We start from the raw sequence: 22625 nt of genomic DNA, 5'->3' as shown, positions 1-22625 counted from the left end.
AAAGCTTAACTTCGCCTTCAAAGCTTAACTTCGCCTACGGCCAAGTTCGCCTAACTGGTAACTTCGCCTAAGGCCAAGTTCGCCTAACTGGTAACTTCGCCTAAGGCCAAGTTCGCCTAACTGATAACTTCGCCTAAAGCTAAGTTCGCTTAAGGTTTAACTTCGCCTAAAGTTAAGTTCGCTTAGAAAATAAATTAAAAACCTAATGGAAAATGTGTTAAGACAGTTAATGTAAATAAAATTTTTCCAAGCTGACCTGGCAGCTCGACCCCAGCCAGGGGCTCTGCCCCTTGGACCCTGCTAGGGGCTGCCGCCCCTAGACCCCGCTGCCAGGGGCGCTGCCCCCGGACCCCCGTTCGTTGTGGGTAGTAGTTAAGACTAGAAAGATGATATGAGTAGTGATAGTTAATTGATACGTATACTTGTTATACAGTCAGCCGTGCACAACTGAAGAAAGGGATTACGATTAACGGTGAACGTAAGCATGTTCAGGTGAGTTTCTAGCCCCATTTATGTGTTATGTTTTCGGGGCTGTGTGCATACTCGATATGGTTGTTAATACGCTTATCCTAAGAGATAAGTGTATGCCTTATGTGAATAATGTGATATGTATGAATGATGGCTTGACGGTACGTGAACGATCTTCGGATATTGCACGTACTGTCAGGTTGTAACGCTAAGTATAAGGTAAGTATGATATGTATGCTTATGTGTATGAATGTGATAAAGTTAATAAAAGAAGGAAAGGATGGTTGTATGGTTACGAAGAGGGTACCGGGCCCTAATAATACTCAAGGTATGATGTATGGTTGTATGGTAACGAAGAGGGAATCGAACCCTACTAATATTCGAGAACCAGGGAACCGAACCCTACTAATATTCGAGGAAAGAGGGTACCGAGCCCTAATAATACTCGCGGAAAGAGGGTACCGAGCCCTAATAATACTCGAGGAAGGAGGGTACCGAGCCCTAATAATACTCGAGGAAGGAGGGTACCGAGCCCTAATAATACTCGAGGAATGTAGGGCGTAATGCTCTTTATAACGTAAGATATGAAAGTAAGTTAATACAAAAGAAAGTATGAAAGTATGAATGAAAGAATATAAGTTTATGTGTATTGTATAGTGTATGATTAACTAGAACTCACTCAGCGTAGCTGACTTTTAGTATGCACGTAGGTGAGTAGGATGAGGCAGCTCGCTTGAGGAGACACGTGGCACTGAATAAGAGGCTGGCATCGGAAGACTCAAGACGTTTAAGTTTAATGTTTCGTTGTTTTGAAAGACAAAATGATGTTTTAAGACAAGACGTGTTTTGTTATGAAATGTTTTATGAAAGCTTTTATATTCCGCGAATGTTTAAATTAACTCTGATATTTAGAACTGCGTTTATGAGTAAATCCAACACGAAAGTAGTGCTACCGGTAACGGGGCCTTACAACAGCAATGAAAGCTAGTTGGTAGTCTGCTGCAGATGTTAAAAAACAAACAGTCTTCTTGTTACAGATTGTAGAGTTTTGGTCCACCTCTTCTGCTACAGATGTTGATAGATGTGGTTTCGCAGACTTCTGACATTTTACCTCTGAAAAACAAACAGCACCTTACTAAATATTACTATATATAATACAGAAGTCGGAAAAATATATAGGAACTATGAGAATGCTCTAACATACTCAATGACTAGATAAGAGAAAATAAAAATAGTATTATTTCAAAAAGAACCTTAAAATATTATTCCTTAGTGTAGACCAAGAATCGAAGATTCGAGGCGTAGCTAGATGTAGATTCACACACGTTTCCCCGCGTTTTCCGTTCTATGTCGTACCAAACTGAAAAACAACCCATACCCTCTTTCCATGTTTTTGCCGCCTTTGTTTACATTGTTTCCCGTTCAATGATTGAATTTTCTTGATTTTCTTAAAAAAAATGATTTTCCCATCTGGGTTACTGAATATTCTGCTTCCTGCAAAGTGGGTTTTGCTTTAATTTTGCTTTCCATCAACAAATTCTAAATCTTTAAATCTATACTTTTGAGGCTGCACACCAACTGCTTTGACATATTTAATTTGCATCATTGTTTGTTTCCTTGTGCTTGGAGTTTCTGTACATTAAGGTAACTGTTTATTCAAAGATTTAGGTACACATGTTAAATTGATTTAAATCTTTATGGCAAAGTTTAGTATCATTCTTTATTCACCTTTTGAAGTTGCACACCAACTGTTTGACATAATGTTTCACAGAAATGTAGATAAGAGTTTCATAGCCCGTAATCGCCGGTTTGGGCTGGGTTGTCCCTTTCGAGCGCGTGAAGGGCGGCTCGGCTCGGGTATTTGATCAAGCATATGATTATAATTAAGGATGCAAGAGTTTGTTTGTTTTTTTAATTTATTAGTGGATTATAAACCTAGTATAAATCCGATCATGCGGGTTCTATAGCCGTAGGTAACTTGCAATAAGGATGCCAGAATTTGTAAACCTAGTATAAACCCTAGGAATTGTAGTTATGATCAAGTTAATGTTTTTTCAAGTTCCTGTAATCCCTATATAAACCTGAGAACTTGCAATTTTCGAGTTAATGAGAATTACTAAGATCGAGATATGATCTAACTTGTGTTTCTGATTACCAGATTCTTCAGAATGGTTGTTTTAATTTTTCATGGTTTTTTTTTCAGATGAACTGGTATTGATTTTTGAATGTGAGAGAAAAAGATGAAGAGAGGGATTGATGACATAATGTTTCCAAGAATTCATGTAAACGATACCGACAAAGGGGCCCACGCGCACCTCCAAGAAACAAGATGGCGCTGTATGAAAAACTTAGTCTACCTTCAAAGAGATTCCGTAGTGAGGTAAAACTTAAAACAAAAACATAGAACTAACAACACATGTTATCAAATTGCCTTTTAAATGTTTGAATCTAAGTGTTTAAGATGAGTTATTATCATGGCAATGATGAGTCGGTTTTATAATAGCTGATAAGTTTTGTAATGATCTTATGAATATAGGGGGGTGTGAGTGACAGGGGCTCATTTGTTCCACATCAGCAAACGCCTACAACACGCGCAGCTGATGAAACTAATAATCAGAAAAAGAAACAACAACATGAAGACTTTATGGTCCCGAACTTTGATCATAGTGGGAATCATCAACAAAAAGATAACAAAACATTCTTTCCCTACGAGCTTATTCAAATTCTTTAACAAATGTTAAAAAAACTAGTGAAAGAAATAAAACTCAATTGAAGGAAACAATTGCTTCTTCGAGTTTTGATCATAGAAATGTTTCAGATACTAACTCTGTCAAATTACCGTGTAATGAAAGTTCACGGGATCGTGTAATTGACTCTGTTGACCATAATATTAGGGCCAGAGCTGGTGTTTCTCCTGATGATGTTGTGGGAATGATTGGTCAAAAGCTTTTTTGGAAGGCGAGAAAAGCTATTATTAAGTAAGTGATTATATTTTCTAACTATACATTAGCGCGCGCACATATATATGTATAGCGGATTACACATATGTAAATAGTATTTACTGTTATTTTAATGTGTTTGTGTTGTTTGTAGTCAACAAAGGGTATTTGCTGTTCAAGTGTTTGAACTGCATAGATTAATAAAGGTAAACTTTTTTTACATAAACGTGGTTATTTGCCTATAGTCATACAGTAGCTGTCTATTATTTCTTAATTTTGACCCGCTCACCTTATGGTTCATCAGGTTCAAAGACTAATTGCAGGGTCACCCCAAGTAACGATTGATACCGTTGCATTTATGGGTAAACCAACTAAAGTTTCTCAAATACAAAAGATTCCTATTGATTATGTTCCGATATCGTCTACAAATGCACCCGAAGTCAAACATTACCATGTAAAGTCAAAGGATGATAAGAGGGAATTCTCACTCTCAGCTGAGAACGCCGTCGAGAAGGCGCCTCTTTCTTCGGTTCAAAACAGCAATGGGCCCACTTCAACAAGGTATCCGTTACCACCAGCAGACCCGAAAATGGACCCGTGGAGTCAACAGCCCGGTCAACCATGGCTAATCCCTGTAATGTCACCATCTGAAGGACTTATCTACAAGCCGTACCCTGCACCTGGATACATGACCCCAGGTCCTGGACCTCCTCCTGGTAAGGCCTCTTTCGGTAACTGGTCAATACGGGCTAGGTTGACCTGCAAACACTTCCGTCTGTTTTTATATAAATAGTTATGTTATTAACTAGTAACGATTACAAAGGTCATACGACTGATAACAAGTCAAAACGGGTTGGGTTGATTCGCAAACACTTTGTGTTTGCTTATTATAAAGCTTTAATACGTTTATCACATTATTGATAACAGGTCATAACTTTGTAAACCATGGAGTTCCACCTTACCAATGGGCCAACGGGTTCCAACCGCTGGTACATCCACCCGTGCATGGCTACTTCCCTCCTTATGGAGCCACAGCAATGAACCCATCCGGTGGTGAAAAAATGAACTCGAACCTGTTTAATTTGCAGTGCGAGAGCTCACGTGAGGTTGGAACAGTGGTCAACTTTCATGAGTCAAACAATGAGGTGCAAGTCAGTACTGCAAGTTGTTCAAGTGGAACAAAAACTCGTGATGCCCTTGCTCTTTTCCCTACACGTCCTCCGTTTGAAGGCCCCTCAGAACCGACTCGGGCTATAAGAGTTGTGCCTCGTAACGCCGGGCTGGCAACAGAGTTTGCAGGCAGGATTTTTAGGTCTTTACAAGAAGAGAGAAAGCAGCAGGATCCAGTTCAGATTGACTTGTGTATGTTGTGGTACATGTGACTGTGTGGGGGGGTATAGATACAGGTGAAAGATTAATTATTCAGGGATTGTCATACACTCATATAGTCATTATAGAATTTGATTATTTTTTAATTATATTTGTGGATGTGGGACTATTGACTTCTCTTTTAAGGGTTAAACTATATGTACACCCTCAAAAGGGGTCTTACTGAACTTAATCCTATATTGCAGCAATGACTTTTAGATTTTCTGAACTTATTCAAACATGTATAAGGTATTTTAATGTTATTCAAAAGATTCAAAAAAACCACTCATTTTATGCAATGATATAGGTTTTATATCAAGACAAAAGGTTGAAACTAACCGAATCATTCAAATCAAAGTTAAATCATTCTGATAGTCAAGTCGAGATTTATAATATTCGGTTCGACCGCCTTGATAACATTTACATTGTTAGACCACCTTCACACAGTTACTGCTGGTATGCAACTCATTAGTCCATCAATCACTTACACAAAAGATAAGATTTCAGGTTTGAGACATTCATAGCTACTCAGCAGAAGACATGCATATGTTTACCACATTTGTTCAAACATCTACAACAGGTACAAACATGAATACACAAAATAAAACCAAAAAAAAAACTTAACTCAAATCCATGATATAATTACCAAGTTTGAATAAACCAGTCAAAGCAAATATCATTCATTCATTTACAAAAGTCAACTCCACTTCCCCTCTTCCTTTTATCTCCCACAAATATATAGTTAAAAACCAACCAACCAACATACCATAACAACTCACTCTTATTTGCTCATGAAACAAAACACAACCAACCTTAATTCCATCCAATCCATCACACATTTGTAGCATCAAAACTTCCACCACCCATTGTGTTTGTCCTCTTTCTCTCTCTCCAATTCTCCCCCCACATTTTCGCCTCCGCCACAGCTCGTTCCCGATCAAGATCCCGATTCCTAGCCCGGCCCGTACTCCCAGGACTATTCTTCTGCGAATCCGTCTCATCCACCAACCCCCATTTCCGACCCGACCCCCCACCATTATTACTACTTTCACCATCCCCGGCATCAGAACGAGTGTTTATTGTTATTCTTCTGTAATCCGGTGAGTTTTTGTAAGTAGAAGGCGACCCGTGCGCGCGTGGCTCACGCACGGACTCTTCAAGGTTGTCCAGACCACCGTCACTAGGGTTCCTGCGGTCCGCCCGACTCCTGGGAGTACCTGACCCACTGCCTCGACCAGCTCGCTCGGTTCGGGCTGCTTCTGGGTCGTAGGTTTGAGAGGCTAAGTAGGTTAAAGCGGTCACGACATCACCAATAAGAGGCCGTGTGGCGGCTTGTTCTTGTAAACACATGGCTGCAACCGCAAGTGCTTGGTAAAGCCCTCGAACTGGATACCGACCTTGCAATAATGGGTCCGCCATTTTCGGAAATTTCCTCCGGTCTTTGAAAAGCGGCCGGGCCTAACAATTAAATATAAATAGAAAATACATATTTTAATGCAAAAAAACCTCATCGTTTTATTCAAAATATTTCTCAAATAATCCAAAAAAACATTTATTCAAGAAATAATATTATGGGCCAACTTAAAAAATTAGACGTTTTATCCCGTGAAATGGCCACATGCGTTCCATTTTCCCACCTAAACGCGCCTGCTATTTATACATTTTTTTTTTATCTAATATGTTAAATATATATTTATATAAAAATTGTATTATATGTGAAATTATGATAAAATTAATTACTAACATAGATTATATTATATATAAATACTATAATCAAAATTTATATACATATACATATATATAATAACTTTAAATGTATATTAATTAATTCATAATAAACGAGCCGAGCTCAGGGTCTAGTTGAGCTCAGGCTCAGCTCATTTACACCCTAGTAACAAGTCATACATGTTATTTTTTACTTTGAAAAAAGGTATATTTACAATAAATAATATTTTGGGTCAACTACAAAAACCCATTTTTTAAGTTATAACCCATAAACCGCCCCACCCATTTCACTTTGCCACCTCTACATTATTAATATCAAATGCATTAGTAACTTACTTACCCAAGCAACAAGATTTTGTTCACCAGGACCACGAGTATTATCAATGGCTTTGCGGCCCGTGATAAGTTCAAGAAAGACTACCCCAAAACTATAGACATCGGACTTCAAAGTGAGTTGACCGGTCATGGCATATTCGGGAGCACAGTAGCCGTATGTGCCCATAACTCGGGTGGAAACATGAGTTTTATCGCCTACGGGTCCCAGTTTTGCTAGGCCAAAATCCGAGAGTTTAGGGTGGAAGCCTTCATCGAGAAGAATGTTTGATGATTTTAAGTCTCGGTATATGACGGGAGGGTTTGCTTTGTCATGTAAATATTCCAAACCCTTGGCTGCACCCGCAGCTATTTTCATACGCGTGTTCCAGTCCAACGGTTCTTTATCTGCTGGAAGATCTAGAAAGAATAATAGAAGCAGCCTAATTTTAAGTTTTAATTATATATTTCAACAGACAAAAGGATTATCAATTAAAAAAGTGTCTGCAAGAAAAAGTGATGTCTATAATTGCCTAACAGACAAAGGATATTACAGTAAGAACTTAAACTCAAAATCAGCTAAACAAACATCAGATAGTTACAATCACTAAGATTTATATAAAGCATTCTTTTATAGGTCCAATTTTAATTTTGGGTGATGTTTCTTTTTTGCATTGTCATAAATATATATTAAAATTTACTGATCTCCAAATTCATTTCATCAGACACCAACTTTGCTTCAATAATACACATTGTTATGAGTTTCTTTTATTCACAAATCTAAATCAGATCAGATGTTAATGCTAAAAGGTGAAATAACACAACTATCCTACTAGCTTGGAGTCAAGTCACAATAACAAGAATAATGATGATGTATAAAATAAATTAAATTTATGAAGAAATAAATGAATCTGACCATGTAAATGATCTTCTAGTGATCCCAAAGGCATAAACTCATAAACAAGAAGACGTTGGTCTCCATCTGCACAATAACCTATTAAATTAACTAGATTCGGATGATGTAAGAGGCTTAGCATCAAAACCTCCACCAAAAACTCTCTATTCCCTTGAAGACCATTTCTATCAAGCTGTTTCACTGCAACTACCTGCAAATAACTTATTACCTTCGCAATGCCAACTAACACTGACACGTAAAACATAACAATAACACACAGGGGAGTTTGGATACACATTTCACTATGGATACATAGATTCACCTGTCCCGTGCTTTCCAAACGACCTTTGTAGACACGCCCAAATCCGCCTTCTCCTAGCAAAGATTCGGGCCTAAAATTCTTGGTTGCTGCAGCAAGCTCACGAAAAGTAAACGTTTGCGCTGCAATGTTTGCTGGCTGTCCATCTTTCGCAACCACCTGCTCTTTCTTATGATCCAAACTAATCCGAGATGATTTCGATTTCCCTATACAAATTATGCAATTAAACATGTATCCAATTCTTTACCGGGATCTCCAAATTACATTCTTGAACCACCACATTATTTTAACCCAATTCAAAATCATTCAAATTATCAAACACTCAGTTCATCAAATCATGAATCTAAACAACACAACAGATCAAGATTGGAAATTGAAGTCACTAACCCTAAGAAATCACATAAAAGATCATAATGACTTGAACCACCACATTAATTCAAACCAACTCAAAATCATGCAAATTATCAAACACCCAATTCACCAAATCAAGAAGCTAAACATCCCAGCAAATCAAGATTAAAAAACTGAAGCCACTAACCCTACAAAATCACATAAAAATCATAAATTCATGACTTGAACAGCCGCATTATTTCAACCTAATTCAAAATCATCCAAATTATCAAACACCCAATTCATCATATCAAGAATCCAAGCAACCCAACAGATCAAGATTGGAAATTGAAGTCACCAACCCTACGGCGTCACATAAAAGGTCATAGATTGATGACATGAACCACCACATTTTTGCAACCCAATTTCAAAATTATGCAGATTATCAAACGCCCATCAAATCAAGAATCCAAACAACCCAACAGATCAAGATTGTAACTTGAAGTCACAAACCATACGAAATCACATAAAAGATCATAAATTTATGAGTTGAACCACCACATTACATCAAACCAATCCAATATCATGCAAATTATCAAACACCCAATTCATCAAATCAAGAATCCAAGCAACCCAACAAATCAAGATTGGAACTTTAAGTCACTAACCCTATGAAATCACATAAAAGATCATAAATTTACGACTTGAGCCACCACATTACATCAAACCAATACAATATCATGCAAATTATCGAACACCCAACTCATCAAATCAAGAATTCAAGCATCCCCACAGATCAAGATTGTAACTTGAAGTCACCAACCATACGAAATCACATAAAAGATCATAAACTGATGACTTGAACCACCACATTACATCAAACCAATACAATATCATGCAAATTATCTAACACCCAATTCATCAAATCAAGAATCCAAGCAACCAAACAAATCAAGATTGAAAATTTAAGCCACTAACCCTATGAAATCACATAAAAGATCATAAATTGATGACTTGAACCACCACATTACATCAAACCAATCCAATATCATGCAAATTATTAAACACCCAATTCATCAAATCAAGAATCAAAAAACCCAACAGATCAAGATTACAAATTGAAGTCACTAACCCTAAAAAACCAAATAACAAATTGATGAATTATAATTACCTGAACTAACCCTAGTGACATGATGAGCAACTGAACCCTCTTTCCCATTATTATTATTATTATTATTATTATTATTATTATTATTATTATTATTATTATTATTATTATTATTATTATTATTATTATTATTATTATTATTATTATTATCTTTATTATTGGACACCTCTTTCTTTACACCATTTGCATCTTTATCCGATGAACCAAAGCATGGAAGACAGCCACCCATGCCCAAGAACAAAAACCCACAAATGATTTGGTGGGTTTTGTGTAATTATAATTACACCCCTTATGTTCTGTACATACAAAATTATACACAGCTAAATTGGAGGCATGTATGTATGTAGTAGTGGGCGATCAACAGTTAAGTTGTTTGTTTCGGACCCGAAGAATAAGCAGATCAAGAAATGAAATTTAAGAATAATAATAATAATAATAATAATAATAATAATAATAATAATAATAATAATAATAATAATAATATTGATTGGGGTTGAAATTGGAAGGTGGAATCAGGAAAAAGATTGGATTTTTGGGGGACATTTTGGAGCGGTTAATATTAATAAGGTAATGTAATGTAATACAAGGATAATTAAATTAAATTAGGTGTAGTAATAAAGATTATATTTTGGTGTAATGTTATTGTAATATTATTAATGTAATGTAATAATATTAATAATTATGACACTTTTGGTTGGGTTGGATATTATTATTCCTTCCGTCGAGCAAATTACGGGTTCCGGTGGTTCTTTGTGTTTGGTGGTGGGTCCGGTTAAGAGATGTGGTTTCACACCATACCACCGTTTTTCTTTCACGTATACTAAAAACCGGTTTTGACCCGATTGAATATGTAGGTTCAGAACTAGAGGTGTATAAATTGGGATTTTTAAAGTAGTGGTTTCGGGTTTGATCAAGTCAAAAACCGGGTTGGGTTGGAACTGGTTTTGAGTACTGTCGGGTTTGGCAGGGTGCTTATTACCTTTTGGTCGGGTCGGGTCGGGTCGGGTCGGTTCGGGTCCGGTCCGGGTTTTTAGTGTGTAGAGATGGAACTGATATAAGTTGTTATGATTTCTTTAAGGAACTGGAACTTAAATTGTACCCACAGGTCGGTAGGGATGACAAAAAAACCCAGACCCGATGCGAAAACCAGAACCCCGCATAAATGGGACGGGTAATACTCGACCCATAAGGGTTTGAGATTTGTAATTAGGAGTGTGCATGAAACCGATAAAACCAATTCGAAACCAAAAAAACCGAAAAAATCAAACCAAAAAAACCAAACCGAATTAGGAACCGACGGTTCGGATTTGGGTTTTATAAAAAATTGCAATGTTGGTTTTGGTGCGGTTTTGTGTTTTGTGAATAACCGGAAAAACCGAACCGAACCGAAATAACCAAAAAATCTGAAAAACCGTAATAACCGAACCAAAATCATTAAAACCGAACCGACCTATAACTATTTTTTAATTTCTTCATGTGATTAATAATAATAATAATAATAATAATAATAATAATAATAATAATAATAACAATTAATATTACTCTATTAAACGTGCATTGTTTATGTTGAATTGCTTTTTGGTTGAATCGTTTATATTTTATCCAATTGAATATTTTTTTTTTTATATTTAACGTTTGTTATTGAATTGATGACATTTTATTTATAATTTTGAATGTAGGCGTCTTTTTTGGCTCTTAATATTCTATGCACAAATAAATAATATTTTGTTAATCGTTATTTTTTAAAAAAATTTATTAAGCCCAATTCAATATCTTGGGTCAAACTTTTTTGGCCCAAAATACAAGTAGAAAAACCGGAAAAACCAAATTCAAAACCAACTGAACCCAAAAACCAAAAACCGAAAACCAAAAAAACCAAAACCGAAGGATTGTGAAAAATCAAAAAACCGAAAGTTTGGTTTTTGGTTCGGTTTTAGCCCAAAACCGCACTAAATCGCACCATGCACACCCCTATTTGTAATATACATGATTTCCCGGTAACATAGACCCATTTACCCGATGTACCCGACATAACCTTTTTTATAATATATATATATATATATATATATATATATATATATATATATATATATATATATATATATATATATATATATATATTTATAGATAGTATTTCAACATATATTATTTGTCAAAACTTGTTTATGACGTTTCAGTTTTATGTTAATCATTGTTTGTAATTAATTAGTTATATTTTGTCAAAATCCGATAGAAAGCCGACGGATTTTGAACCGGCTATACCGGACGAATAGTTTGTCAAAACCCGACGGGAAAGCCCGAAACTGACGGGTAATTACCTGATTAAAACCCGACGGGTTTGGGACATGCTTTAATAATCAGACATGGGTTTGGGAATAGCTAACCCGGTCCAAACCCAACTTATTGCCATCCCTACAGGTCAGGTAGGTCGGGTCCAGTTCCATGTTTGGTTCGGAACCGGGTTTTATGCCCAAGTATATTCGAACCTGATTTATAATCTTCACACCAGAAACTGGTTCCAACCCGGTTAACTCAAACCGACTTGGCATAAACTGGCCAAAATCCGGACAGGCCCCAGCCAACCCGTATCAGTTTCAACCCGAACTGATTTTGATTTTTTGTTGATCAATCTGAACCGGTTTGCTCTGGAACCGACTTGTGCACCCCTATATAACCATGAAATTTATTTTTCATATAAATAAAAATTTAATTATGAGAACTAATTGTCATAAACTTACGATTAAGGTAGACATGTGACCATCACAAGATTACGGTAAGTAAAAAGTTCAAATTAGATTTTTGAACATGAAACCAGTGTTACATTAGAATCAATCAATGTTTGTTATCGTACCACTATTTCAAGGTAACATGTGGAAGTTTAGTCAAATGCAAGGGCGGACCTACTCCTACTGTGAAAAAAATATAAATAGTACTATTATAGTGTTAAAATCTTGTTCGACCCTGTAAAATTTTGACAACGACCCCTGTGAAATTTTGAAAGAAAAGTAGAAGAAAGAATATAGCATGACCGGAAATTGTTTCTCCGGCTTGTGTAGCTGGTGTCATATGACATATAAAGATGAAAGTGAAAGACAAGATGAAAGTGAAAGACACAGGTGCCCTAATTGATTTTAGTCAAATGGGTTTTTTACATTTTACTTAGGTCCATTTACAAAGTTAACTTCTTTGGACTTGAAGTGTTTAAAGAAGCCATGGGCCCATGAAGGCTTTATTTGAAAAGTTTAGCCATTAAAATCCATCTTCTGTAAACCGTGAAACAAAAACAAAAAAAAAAATAAATGAAACCTTCAACTATAGTTTATTTAGTTATTATTATGTTTAATTTAGTATTAAATCATATAAATTCTTTTGATTCTCCATTGCTTTATTTAATTTTATAGCTTACTTTCATGCAAAAAACCTCAAAACAGATACTGATCAGTATAATGTCTAGCCTAGAGTTAACAACAATCGGTCAAGTGGTTGTATATCAACAAGAAATATATATATATATATATATATATATATATATATATATATATATATATATATATATATGACCGAACGGAACGGCTGAACCGGGCCCAAAGAAAATTATATATCAATTTGACTCGACCCGAACTACTGAACCGAAAACGAAGGTATCCAGGAAAAAGTTTTCTAACCCCTTTGAAAAAATTTTCTGGATCCGCCACTGGTCAAATGTGAGAAAATATACGGGACAACTTGATCATGAGGTTAGAATAAGTTTACTTAAGTGATTAATAATATGTTATATATAGTTATAAAACTACTTTTCTTGTTTTTAAGTATATTTTTTCTCGATAAAAAATGCATGGTTGGAAAATGTGACTTTGAATATTTTTATTGGGCGTAATCATGGTTACTTTTTCGTACTAAATGTTTTATGGTGAGATTTTCAACCAAGTGTGATACGAAAAAGTTAATTGGTTATACTTATATATAGAATTATATAGACGATTTTTTCATATAAAGATAGCATGTATAGATAATCGTAACTTTAATCTATAAACTAGTGGAGTAATAGACGTGGTTTTTTATGATATAACAAATGATATGAATTTATAACTAGGTATTATTGCCATAACTTTGTATTAATTTTTCGAAGCACCACCATCACCTTCATACCTTAGATATACGCACTTGGATTTACGCACTCATTGCAAACCATGCACATAAACACGCTATTTTTTCTAATGATTCAAATTTGTAAAGCCATACACATTTTGATTTACCAATATCACAATCAACACATATAACCACATGCGTTGCACTCATACACAGCCATATTTTCAAATAATCCAAATTATATACTTCACTTTTATTTAACAAAACATATATATACTTCACTTTTTTATTTAATGTTTAAATCAAAATTAATGTTCTTTTGTATATTCTAGAATGTTGTTTAACATGCGTCATTAAATCATAATCATTCAACTAATTATTTATTTAGGAGTATGCAACGATATATCGCCTCAAAATTTATAAAGTTTCATTATGGTTATATCGTCGCTGTTACTATATTTTAAGAAAAAATTTCTTTACAACATTAGAAATGATTTAAACTTCAGAAAATCAGATCGATAATGAGAGTCTAGTTAGATACAAAATGTACTTGACTCGAATGAAAATGTGAAAAAATTTGCTATTATATATGTTGATTATTCGTCTATGAGTTATTTACTTACAAACCAACAACTCGCAAACGTTGCAAAATGTATGTCCTAGGCTTTTGTGTGTGCAACTGTACATGTTGGTTAAGGGATATATATATGTGTGTGTTGAAATTGTATTGGGTATATGCGAAACTATAATTTTAATTTAAACATTAAATAAAAAGTGAAGTATATATATGCTTTGTTATTTGGAGAATGTCGACTAAGGCTGTCACGTCAATTTGTCATCTTCTAGAAGTTAAGACGAGTGGCTACAGATATATCCTCCTATGAAAATCAATACAGAGAAAGACGTTATAATTAATACAATGGATGGAATAACAATTAATTATATATATATATATATATATATATATATATATATATATATATATATTATTTCTTTAAATAGTAAGCATAACAATTTGTTATTTAAAAATTTTTGTGTATTAAATGTCTCATTTGTACAGCTAATGAAAACAAAAACAAATTAAAAAGACAAAGAATGACCTTAAACCCGAGCCCTCTCTTCCCCTTACGTCGGCTCTACGAATCGACAACAAAAGTTTAATCGTTAGTTTTCCCCATCTATACTCTATACTCTCTAATAAAAACTACAAGTTTTGCCAATTGTCACTCTTACATTAAATTTCATATTTTTTAACAAATTTATAATAGTAAAATAATAGTTACCATTTTTAAATATATGTTTCAAAATTTGTTAATTTAATATTTACTTTCTTTTTTTTTTCTCAAACATTTGATATTTATAATTATCTTTTACTTTAAAACTGTTTTAAATACTATTGTATAACGATTATATTAATAGTGCTTAACGGATTTATTGTTTATTCTATAATGATTATTTATTAAATATTAGATTTTTAAGAACTACTCGTGCATTAAATATATAATAATATAAAAGGGGCCCTTTTTTTCAAAATTATAATGTATATAATATAAGATATGGCAAATGGAGAAAGTGACATCCCCTATATAGTCCTTCAATCTTTCATGTTAGGATATCTAAATGAACACGTTAAATTAGTTATGACAATACTTGAATTAAAATATTTACCGGTTTGATTGTTTGAATGTGAACTAAAATTGTTTATGTTATTAGTTTATTAACACGTTTCACATACAGACAACTTAAAGACTCAATATTATATAAAACATAAATATTTACTACTTACCAAATCGGCAAAAAGTAATATATGCATGACATAATTATAAGAAAAAGTATAAATATTTACTTATAAATAGTACAAAAGGTAATAACTATTTACTTACCAAAACGACAAAAACTAAACCCTTCACATAAATAGATTTTGCTAACTAGTGCGAATACCCGTGTTATGCGATAGAATAACCGATATTGCATCTAATACAACTTGTGTATAATAAAATTTATTATGTCATTGAAGACGAGTTAAGGTATAGAGGGTGCCCGTGTAATTTCCGATTTAAATAGCAACGATGAGGCCAAAATAATAAAGTTTACATAAAGTTCAAAACTTTTAAAAATAAGACAAAACTAAAATAAATTAATCACTAATGTAATATGATCAAAAATACATGTATAATTCATTATAATATATTATAACTAGGTTTAGAGCCCGTGTAACACACGGGATGATATAAATAATTAAGTTACAAATAAAGTAATACATAATGTATGTAGAAAAATTTATTATATCTATGCTTGTATCATTATACATAAATTGATTTTTTTTATGTCATAAGATGATTTTTTTCCAAAAAAAAAATGAACTTAATAAAAAAAATAATGCACGTGCAAAAACATACATAAGAACACTACGTCTATTTAAAATTTATTCCCAGTATCATGTATGTATAATTGAAAGAAAGTTGGTTATGAACCAATCTCGGAGAATAATTCTCATATAATAATAGTTTTAAGCTACACCATTCAAAAGATTTGATTGAGAAACTTCTCGACTTTGCCAATTGACAAAAACAAAATAACATGTTAACCCGTTCAATTTTGTGAATGTTTTACTTCACTTGAGTATAATTTTGTACGACATGCTTCACATACAACATTCTGATCACTATTCAAGAAAAAGTCAATGCTGACACAAATGTTTCTAATTTGATAAAAGTTATAAGTATTGATATGCCTGGAGGTAGCATGTAAGAAGTGGTTGTCATTTTTTCTTAAATTTTAATAGTCATGTGAAAAATACTCAATGTGCAAAATCCCGAATCTTTTGACTATTTCAAAAATGTCATTAAAAATAAATTCGAAACCCAGTCACATTTGAAATTCTAACTTTCATTTGTTTTACATTTTCAAGTCAAAACCTTGAACCCATAACAAGTTTGACGATAAATCTATTTGCATTCTCAAAATTTAAAAAATATTCAGATTACCCATTTTTTACCCGTAACAAATTTGAGCCAAATGTTGTTAATTTGTACCAAACGATTTATTTATCAACATTTAACTCGTACAATCAAATATAAGTTTCGCCAAAAACTCGAAGCAATCCTGATAAAAAAATTCCAAGAAACTAAATACGATAAACTTTATTATATTTGAAAGTGATTGGTGTATACTATACTTACAATTTAACACATATATGTATAGTTTACTAAATTAACCGAAAAATTAGATAAATAGATTTAAATAATATATTTATAATTTATAAATTTATATGATAATGTACAAAAAAACCAATTAATAAATGGATTTATTTTTTAAAAATGGATAAACTTTTAAGCATATATTTATAATTTAATGATTAAAATAATTACTTTGTAAATTGAAAGCATATTAGTGTTTTTTTTAATTTACAATCTTCAACACTATACATAGTATAATATGTTAATGATAACATTTAAAATTATATTCTTTTCAATATTTAATAAACATGGTGTGTTGTAGATTTTTGAATTTCACCAAGTATGTTGTGAGATATATTTTAACAATATACATTAGTATAATATGTAAATATTTATTTGTATAAAAAACCACCATCTCGCTCTTTCCTTTCTTTGGTGCTACCTTTTTCTTTCCAAGGGACGAGGTTGGGGTGTATAATAACCTTTTTTTTAGTATGCCCGGGAACAACTCCTACGAAAATTCAGGAAAAAATGTTGGAACCTCATGGCTAAAGAAAAGTGAATAATTTAATTAGATATAATATAAATTAAGTGTAAAAGGAAATTGAATAATTATTGATCTATGTTATATATTAGTTTTGAAGGGAAAAAATTGTAAGTATTAACCACAAACTGACATGTGTCACAATTATTTTACTTTATTAAAATAGGTAGATATAGTATAACTTTATATAATTTAGGATTAGTAATTACTGTAAACTTATGCTATTAAATATGGATTGAATATAGTAGGCTAGTAACTAAAAGACCATTTTATCTTTTTAAAAAAGGTTGTAACTACTTGTTGATTTCTTTTATCTCTCAATGGCTAGTTCAGACAGCCGAAGAATCATCATAAGGACACCTACGTTGACGAGCGAGAAGGATGGGAAAAAGTGACGTACAAGAGGGGGAATTCCAGAAAGGGCACCAGGTCACAGAGTCATAACGTCATCACGTTCTTTGTGACAAATTTACCAGAGGGTTGTTCCGGCAACCTACTTTGAAAGATTTAGAAAGACTTTGGTGACTTGGTAGACACTTTTGTGCCGAGAAAATGGGATAAGATGGGGAACTGCTTTGGTTTCATCAGGTTCAGAAACGTTAGAGATGATTTGTTGCTCCGTAACGACCTGAGCTCGGTACGTATTGATAAAGTTAGGGTTAAAGTAAATGTGTCTCACTTTGGTTATAGAAAGGAGGAGTAGATACCAAGGCAAAAGATACGCACCATTACAACCGATCAGTAGCAACTAGTAACAAGAAGAATGAGGAGAAGGTGGTAGGACAGGCAAGAACAACCGATGAACCTACACGTCAGGTTTGGAGGAAAGTAGATTCGTACAAGAAGGCTCTATTGAATAAAGCAAATGATGCTTCTGAGGAGACTGTGACGGTTCAACTTCCACCCGATAGTTGTACATCATTTAAAATATGGAGAAATAGATCTATTATTGGTGAGGTGGCTGACCTTTCCACAATGCATGTTTTAAGAAAACTCTTGGGTAGCTTGGGATGTAATTTTGGGGCCATTAGCTATGTGGGTGGCCTGAATGTTCTGATCTCATTTGAGTGTATGGAAAAGGCTAAAGAATTCCTGGTGAAGTATAAAGTTGAATTGAACAAATGGTTTAGGTCTTTGAAGTTGTGGAATGGTCAATACATTGGTTGTGAAAGGCTCACATGAATAAGAATATTTGGGGTTCCAATTCACCTTTGGGATGCAAATTTCTTTAACAATATTGGTGGCAATTTTGGAAAAGTGGTTCCTTCACAAGCATCATGGAAAGACACTGATTTGTAACGCGAAAGGATTTGTATTGTTACTACAAGGGTAAAGAGAATTGAGGAAGAGATCACACAGATCAAAGTTACAAGATTGCGGTTTCGGAGGAGAAGGATGATTGGGTTAGGTACTTCATATGGGAATGTTTTCCAGAGGATTATGGTCAATCATTGGGGGCGCAGAAGCAGCGTGAAAAGGAGATTCCGGTGTTAGCGTCGGCATTAGTCAATACGCATGGCAGAAATATGGTGAAGGAACGGCCACAAGAAGAAGATAAAAAGGTCAATTATGGGGGAGACATTAAATGAAGAGAGTGGTAGTGGGACAAGAAACAATAATGCGTCTCGGGTTCCCGAGGAAGAAACTAATGTGTTGATTGGTGGGATGTATGACGGAGATCTTTCCAAGAATGAATGAGAGGAGAATTATAGGATTGAGGAGACGTCTAATGATGACTCAGGGGCGGATCCACTACCAACTCCCCCGTTTCCAATAGTGAATTTAGATGGTGTGCCGGTTTCTCGCATGAGTAATTTGGGCCTTGATTACCTATTTCAATCAGGTGGGTCTGGGCATTTTACTCCTATGGTCTCTGGCAATCTCGACAAAAGCCCATCTGTGGAAGTGACCCTTTTGGTCTACATGAATTAATTGAAAAGTTAGGTAAAGATGCAAATGTTCCTGACCTAAATATAAACCCAACTTCACAGGGGGTAATTCGGTAATCTCAAGAAGATCAATCTCCTTATTAAAATCAAAGAACATGGGTCTGTTTCATTCAGTCAAACTCAAAGACAGACTCTGGAGTTCTAAAGCTGCAAAGGCACTAGTAGCAATGACAAGACTGAACTTTGACGAATCTGGTTTGTTAGAGGATGACAAGTTGGAGGTTCAGTCACAAAGGAACAATGAAGGAGACATGATTAAAGAGGTACGTTGCACGGTTGTTGTGGGAGAGGAGGTGGGTTTTAGGGTTTTGGGAAAAGAAAATTCAATTAAGGAACTGATAGTGGGGGGAAAGGAGACAAACCATTGCCAATGAATTATTTAACCTACAATATAAGGGGATTAGGGAACGAAAAAAAAAAAGAAGTCAGGTTAGACGAATCAAAAGGGAGGAACACATTGGGTTTATTGCTGTACAGGAAACACAGATGGCAGATTTGGAGAAAACGCTAGTCGGGGATTTATGGGATAATTCCGAGTTTTATTGTGAAATACAAAACACTACAGTTAGATCGGATGGTTTGATTAGTGTATGGGACCCTAAAATATTTGTAAAAACCATGTCCTTGTGCACTAGATATTATATCCTAATCAAAGGTTCGTTGAGCGGAGTGATTGGTGATGTGTATGTGATTAGTGTTTACGCACCGCAAGAGTTGGGTCTAAAACAAGAATTGTGGAATGAACTGATTCTACTAAAAGAAGGTAAATAAGGGCTTTGGATTTTCCTTGGTGACTTTAACTGTGTTAGAGGTCCTTCAGAAAGGAAAAACTCAGAGTTTTGTGTTTTGAGTGCTAGAGACTTTAATGACTTCATCTTTAAGGTGGATCTATTCGAATACAAGATGGGTGGGGTGGGGGGGATTTTTGTTTACATTCCTATCAGAGGCCGGGGGTAAATGCAGTAAAACTGAAAGAGTACTTGTGGGAACAAAATTTTTAAATCGGTGGCCAGAAGCGTCTTTATTAGCACTTCCCAAAAAGTATTCGGACCACAGACCGCTTATATTGACCTGTGCTGACCAGAAGTTTGGACCTAAACCCTTTAGGATCTTTAATTCGTGGCTGAGACATGCAAATTTGGAAAGACTGGTCAAAGAGTGTGTGGGCAATTGTCAGGTACGGGGTGCTCCAGATTTGGTATTTGCTTAAAAACTTCGGGCATGCAAAAGGATGATCAAGGTATGGAGGAAAGGGGTAGAAAGAGATGAAAATGAACTTATTTTGAAACTAGAAACTAGAGTGAATGAGTTGGATTCCAAGGCAGAATATGGAGACCTTACTAATGATGAAATTAAAGAGAGGTTAGATTGTCATGCAAGGTGGCAGAGGCTTAAACATGTGCATTGTTGGATCTTAAAAAATTAAAAACCGTCTCGACTCAAAGAAAAAATTAAAAACTTCTTCGAATTAAAATTTTCCGAATCGGACAACGACCGTCCTATCTTCTTTAATGATGGTTTCTCCAAGCTATCTCAATCGGAAGCGGACTTTTTGGTTGACATATTTACAAAGGAAGAAATAAAATCAGCAGTGTGGGATTGTGGTGGGGAAAAAGCGCTAGGGCCGGATGGCTTCACCTTCAAGTTTATCAAGAGATTTTGGGAATGTTTCGAAGACAATGTGGGTGAGATTTGTAACTATTTTTACATTCATGGTAAGATTAGTAATGGATGCAACTCAAGCTTTATTACTTTTATCCCAAAAGTAGCAGATCCGCAAAAAGTGGAGGAATACCGTCCGATTAACCTTATTGGGTGTATCCCGAAACTGATATTAAAATTACTTGCTAACAGAGTGAAGAGGGTAACGGAATCTGCCTATCTTGCGGGTCGGAACATTACGGAAGGTGTACTAATTCTTAATGAGTTGGTGACATGGTGCAAAAAAGAAAATAAGAAGATGATGTTATTACAGGTATATATAGACAAGGTGTTCGATTCGGTGAGTTGGAGATTTCTTGACTCGATAATGTCGAAAATGAGGCTTCCGAATAGGTGGCGTATGTGTGTTAAGGGGACACTTATTTCTGCTAGATCATCAGTTCTAGTCAACGGTTCACCAACATCGGGGTTTGATATCGGACGGGGGGTCCGCCAAGGTGATGCTTTGTCACCTTTTGTTTATTATAGCAATGGAAGCGCTACGTATTGCTCAAAGAATGGCGTGTGCGGAAGGTTTATTTAAAGGGATACAAACTCCAAGAAATTGCCCCATGATCTCACACCTTTTCTACGCTGATGATGCGATCTTTGTTAGGGAGTGGTGTAAATAAAACTTTGAAAATATATCCCGAAGTTTAAGATGTTACCATATTACATCAGGTTTGAAGGTGAATCTACAAAAGAGTACGATGTATGGGGTAAAAGTTGAATCAGATCAGGTTGCTACAATGGCTGCGGCCTTCAGATGTAAATCGGGTAAACTTCCTTTTATTCATCTCGGACTACCGGTTGGTGCAAATATGGGCCTTAGTAGAAACTGGAAACCTATAATTGATAAATTTGATAGCAAATTGTCAAAATGGAAAGCTAAAACCTTGCCGTTTGGTGGTCGTTTAACACTATTGAAATCAGTCCTTGGAAGCTTGGGGGTTTATTATTTCGCTCTTTAAATCACATGGGAATGTTCTAAAGCAATTGGAATCGAAGAGGAGGAGATTCCTAGGGGGGGGGTAACGATGAGAAAGACAAAATTAGTTGGATGGCATGGCAAAGAATCATCTTAGACAAGAATAGAGGAGGCCTTGATGTTGGAAGCCTAAAAGCGACGAATGTGGCTCTACTTACTAAATGGTGGTTCAAATACAAAAATAGTAGGTCAGCCCTATGGGTAAGGGTTATAACTGCAGTCCATACAGATATTCAAGAGTGGCGTTCATTTCCGATTAAAAAATCTTTAGGGTGGAATGTGGAATAAAATTGGGTGTTTGGAGAAGGATGATGATTTGTAGAATATGAAGTTGGTTGATCGGCTACAGATTAACTTAGGGATGGGAGACAAAACAATGTTTTGGCTAGATAATTGGGTGAGTGAGCTACCGTTAAAAGTTTTATTTCCCTCCTTACTTTTATTGGAAAAACACAAAGATATAATGGTGCAGAATTGACTCTTGGGTTAATAATGAAGTGAAATGGCTTTGGAGATGGAACAGAGAACCTAACACGAGAACTCTTAGAGAGGAACTTGGTAGGTGTTTAGAGTTAATTTCGCTTGCTCGGGTGAAGATGGTACCGGATGTTTGGGTATGGAAAGATACAGAGGGTAAGGAAAACACTTTTC

The 22625-nt window shown here is 34.9% G+C and overlaps 2 protein-coding genes across 5 annotated transcripts; one reads left to right on the top strand and one right to left on the bottom strand.

Annotated features, from left to right (window-relative positions):
- Nucleotides 1-3235: 3235 nt before the first annotated feature.
- LOC143618305 (protein HEADING DATE 3B-like) lies at nucleotides 3236-4988 on the top strand. Its single transcript, XM_077090573.1, has 4 exons — nucleotides 3236-3446; nucleotides 3562-3613; nucleotides 3712-4123; nucleotides 4335-4988. Exons 1-4 carry the CDS (start codon nucleotides 3400-3402, stop codon nucleotides 4787-4789), a joined length of 966 nt encoding a protein of 321 aa, XP_076946688.1. The 5' UTR covers nucleotides 3236-3399; the 3' UTR covers nucleotides 4790-4988.
- Nucleotides 4989-5274: 286 nt separating this feature from the next.
- LOC143618304 (serine/threonine-protein kinase PBL27-like) lies at nucleotides 5275-9957 on the bottom strand. Of its 4 annotated transcripts, none has more exons than XM_077090569.1 (6): nucleotides 9675-9957; nucleotides 9528-9605; nucleotides 8030-8232; nucleotides 7729-7918; nucleotides 6841-7232; nucleotides 5275-6233 (listed from the first exon to the last, which is right to left on the bottom strand). In XM_077090569.1, the coding sequence occupies exons 1-6, from the start codon at nucleotides 9751-9753 to the stop codon at nucleotides 5607-5609; spliced, it is 1569 nt and encodes a 522-aa protein (XP_076946684.1). In that variant the 5' UTR covers nucleotides 9754-9957; the 3' UTR covers nucleotides 5275-5606. The 4 variants fall into 4 exon arrangements, with proteins under 4 accessions (XP_076946684.1, XP_076946686.1, XP_076946687.1 ...); XM_077090571.1 differs by having other exon boundaries at nucleotides 9528-9584; XM_077090570.1 differs by having other exon boundaries at nucleotides 5276-6233; nucleotides 9528-9590.
- Nucleotides 9958-22625: the final 12668 nt, after the last annotated feature.

This window comes from Bidens hawaiensis, unplaced genomic scaffold, assembly GCF_021521415.1.
Source record: "Bidens hawaiensis isolate Kalapana, Puna unplaced genomic scaffold, B.hawaiensis_p1.1 tig00068689_1, whole genome shotgun sequence".
Lineage (NCBI taxonomy): Eukaryota > Viridiplantae > Streptophyta > Magnoliopsida > Asterales > Asteraceae > Bidens > Bidens hawaiensis.
This window is presented reverse-complemented; position numbering and strand designations above follow the sequence as displayed.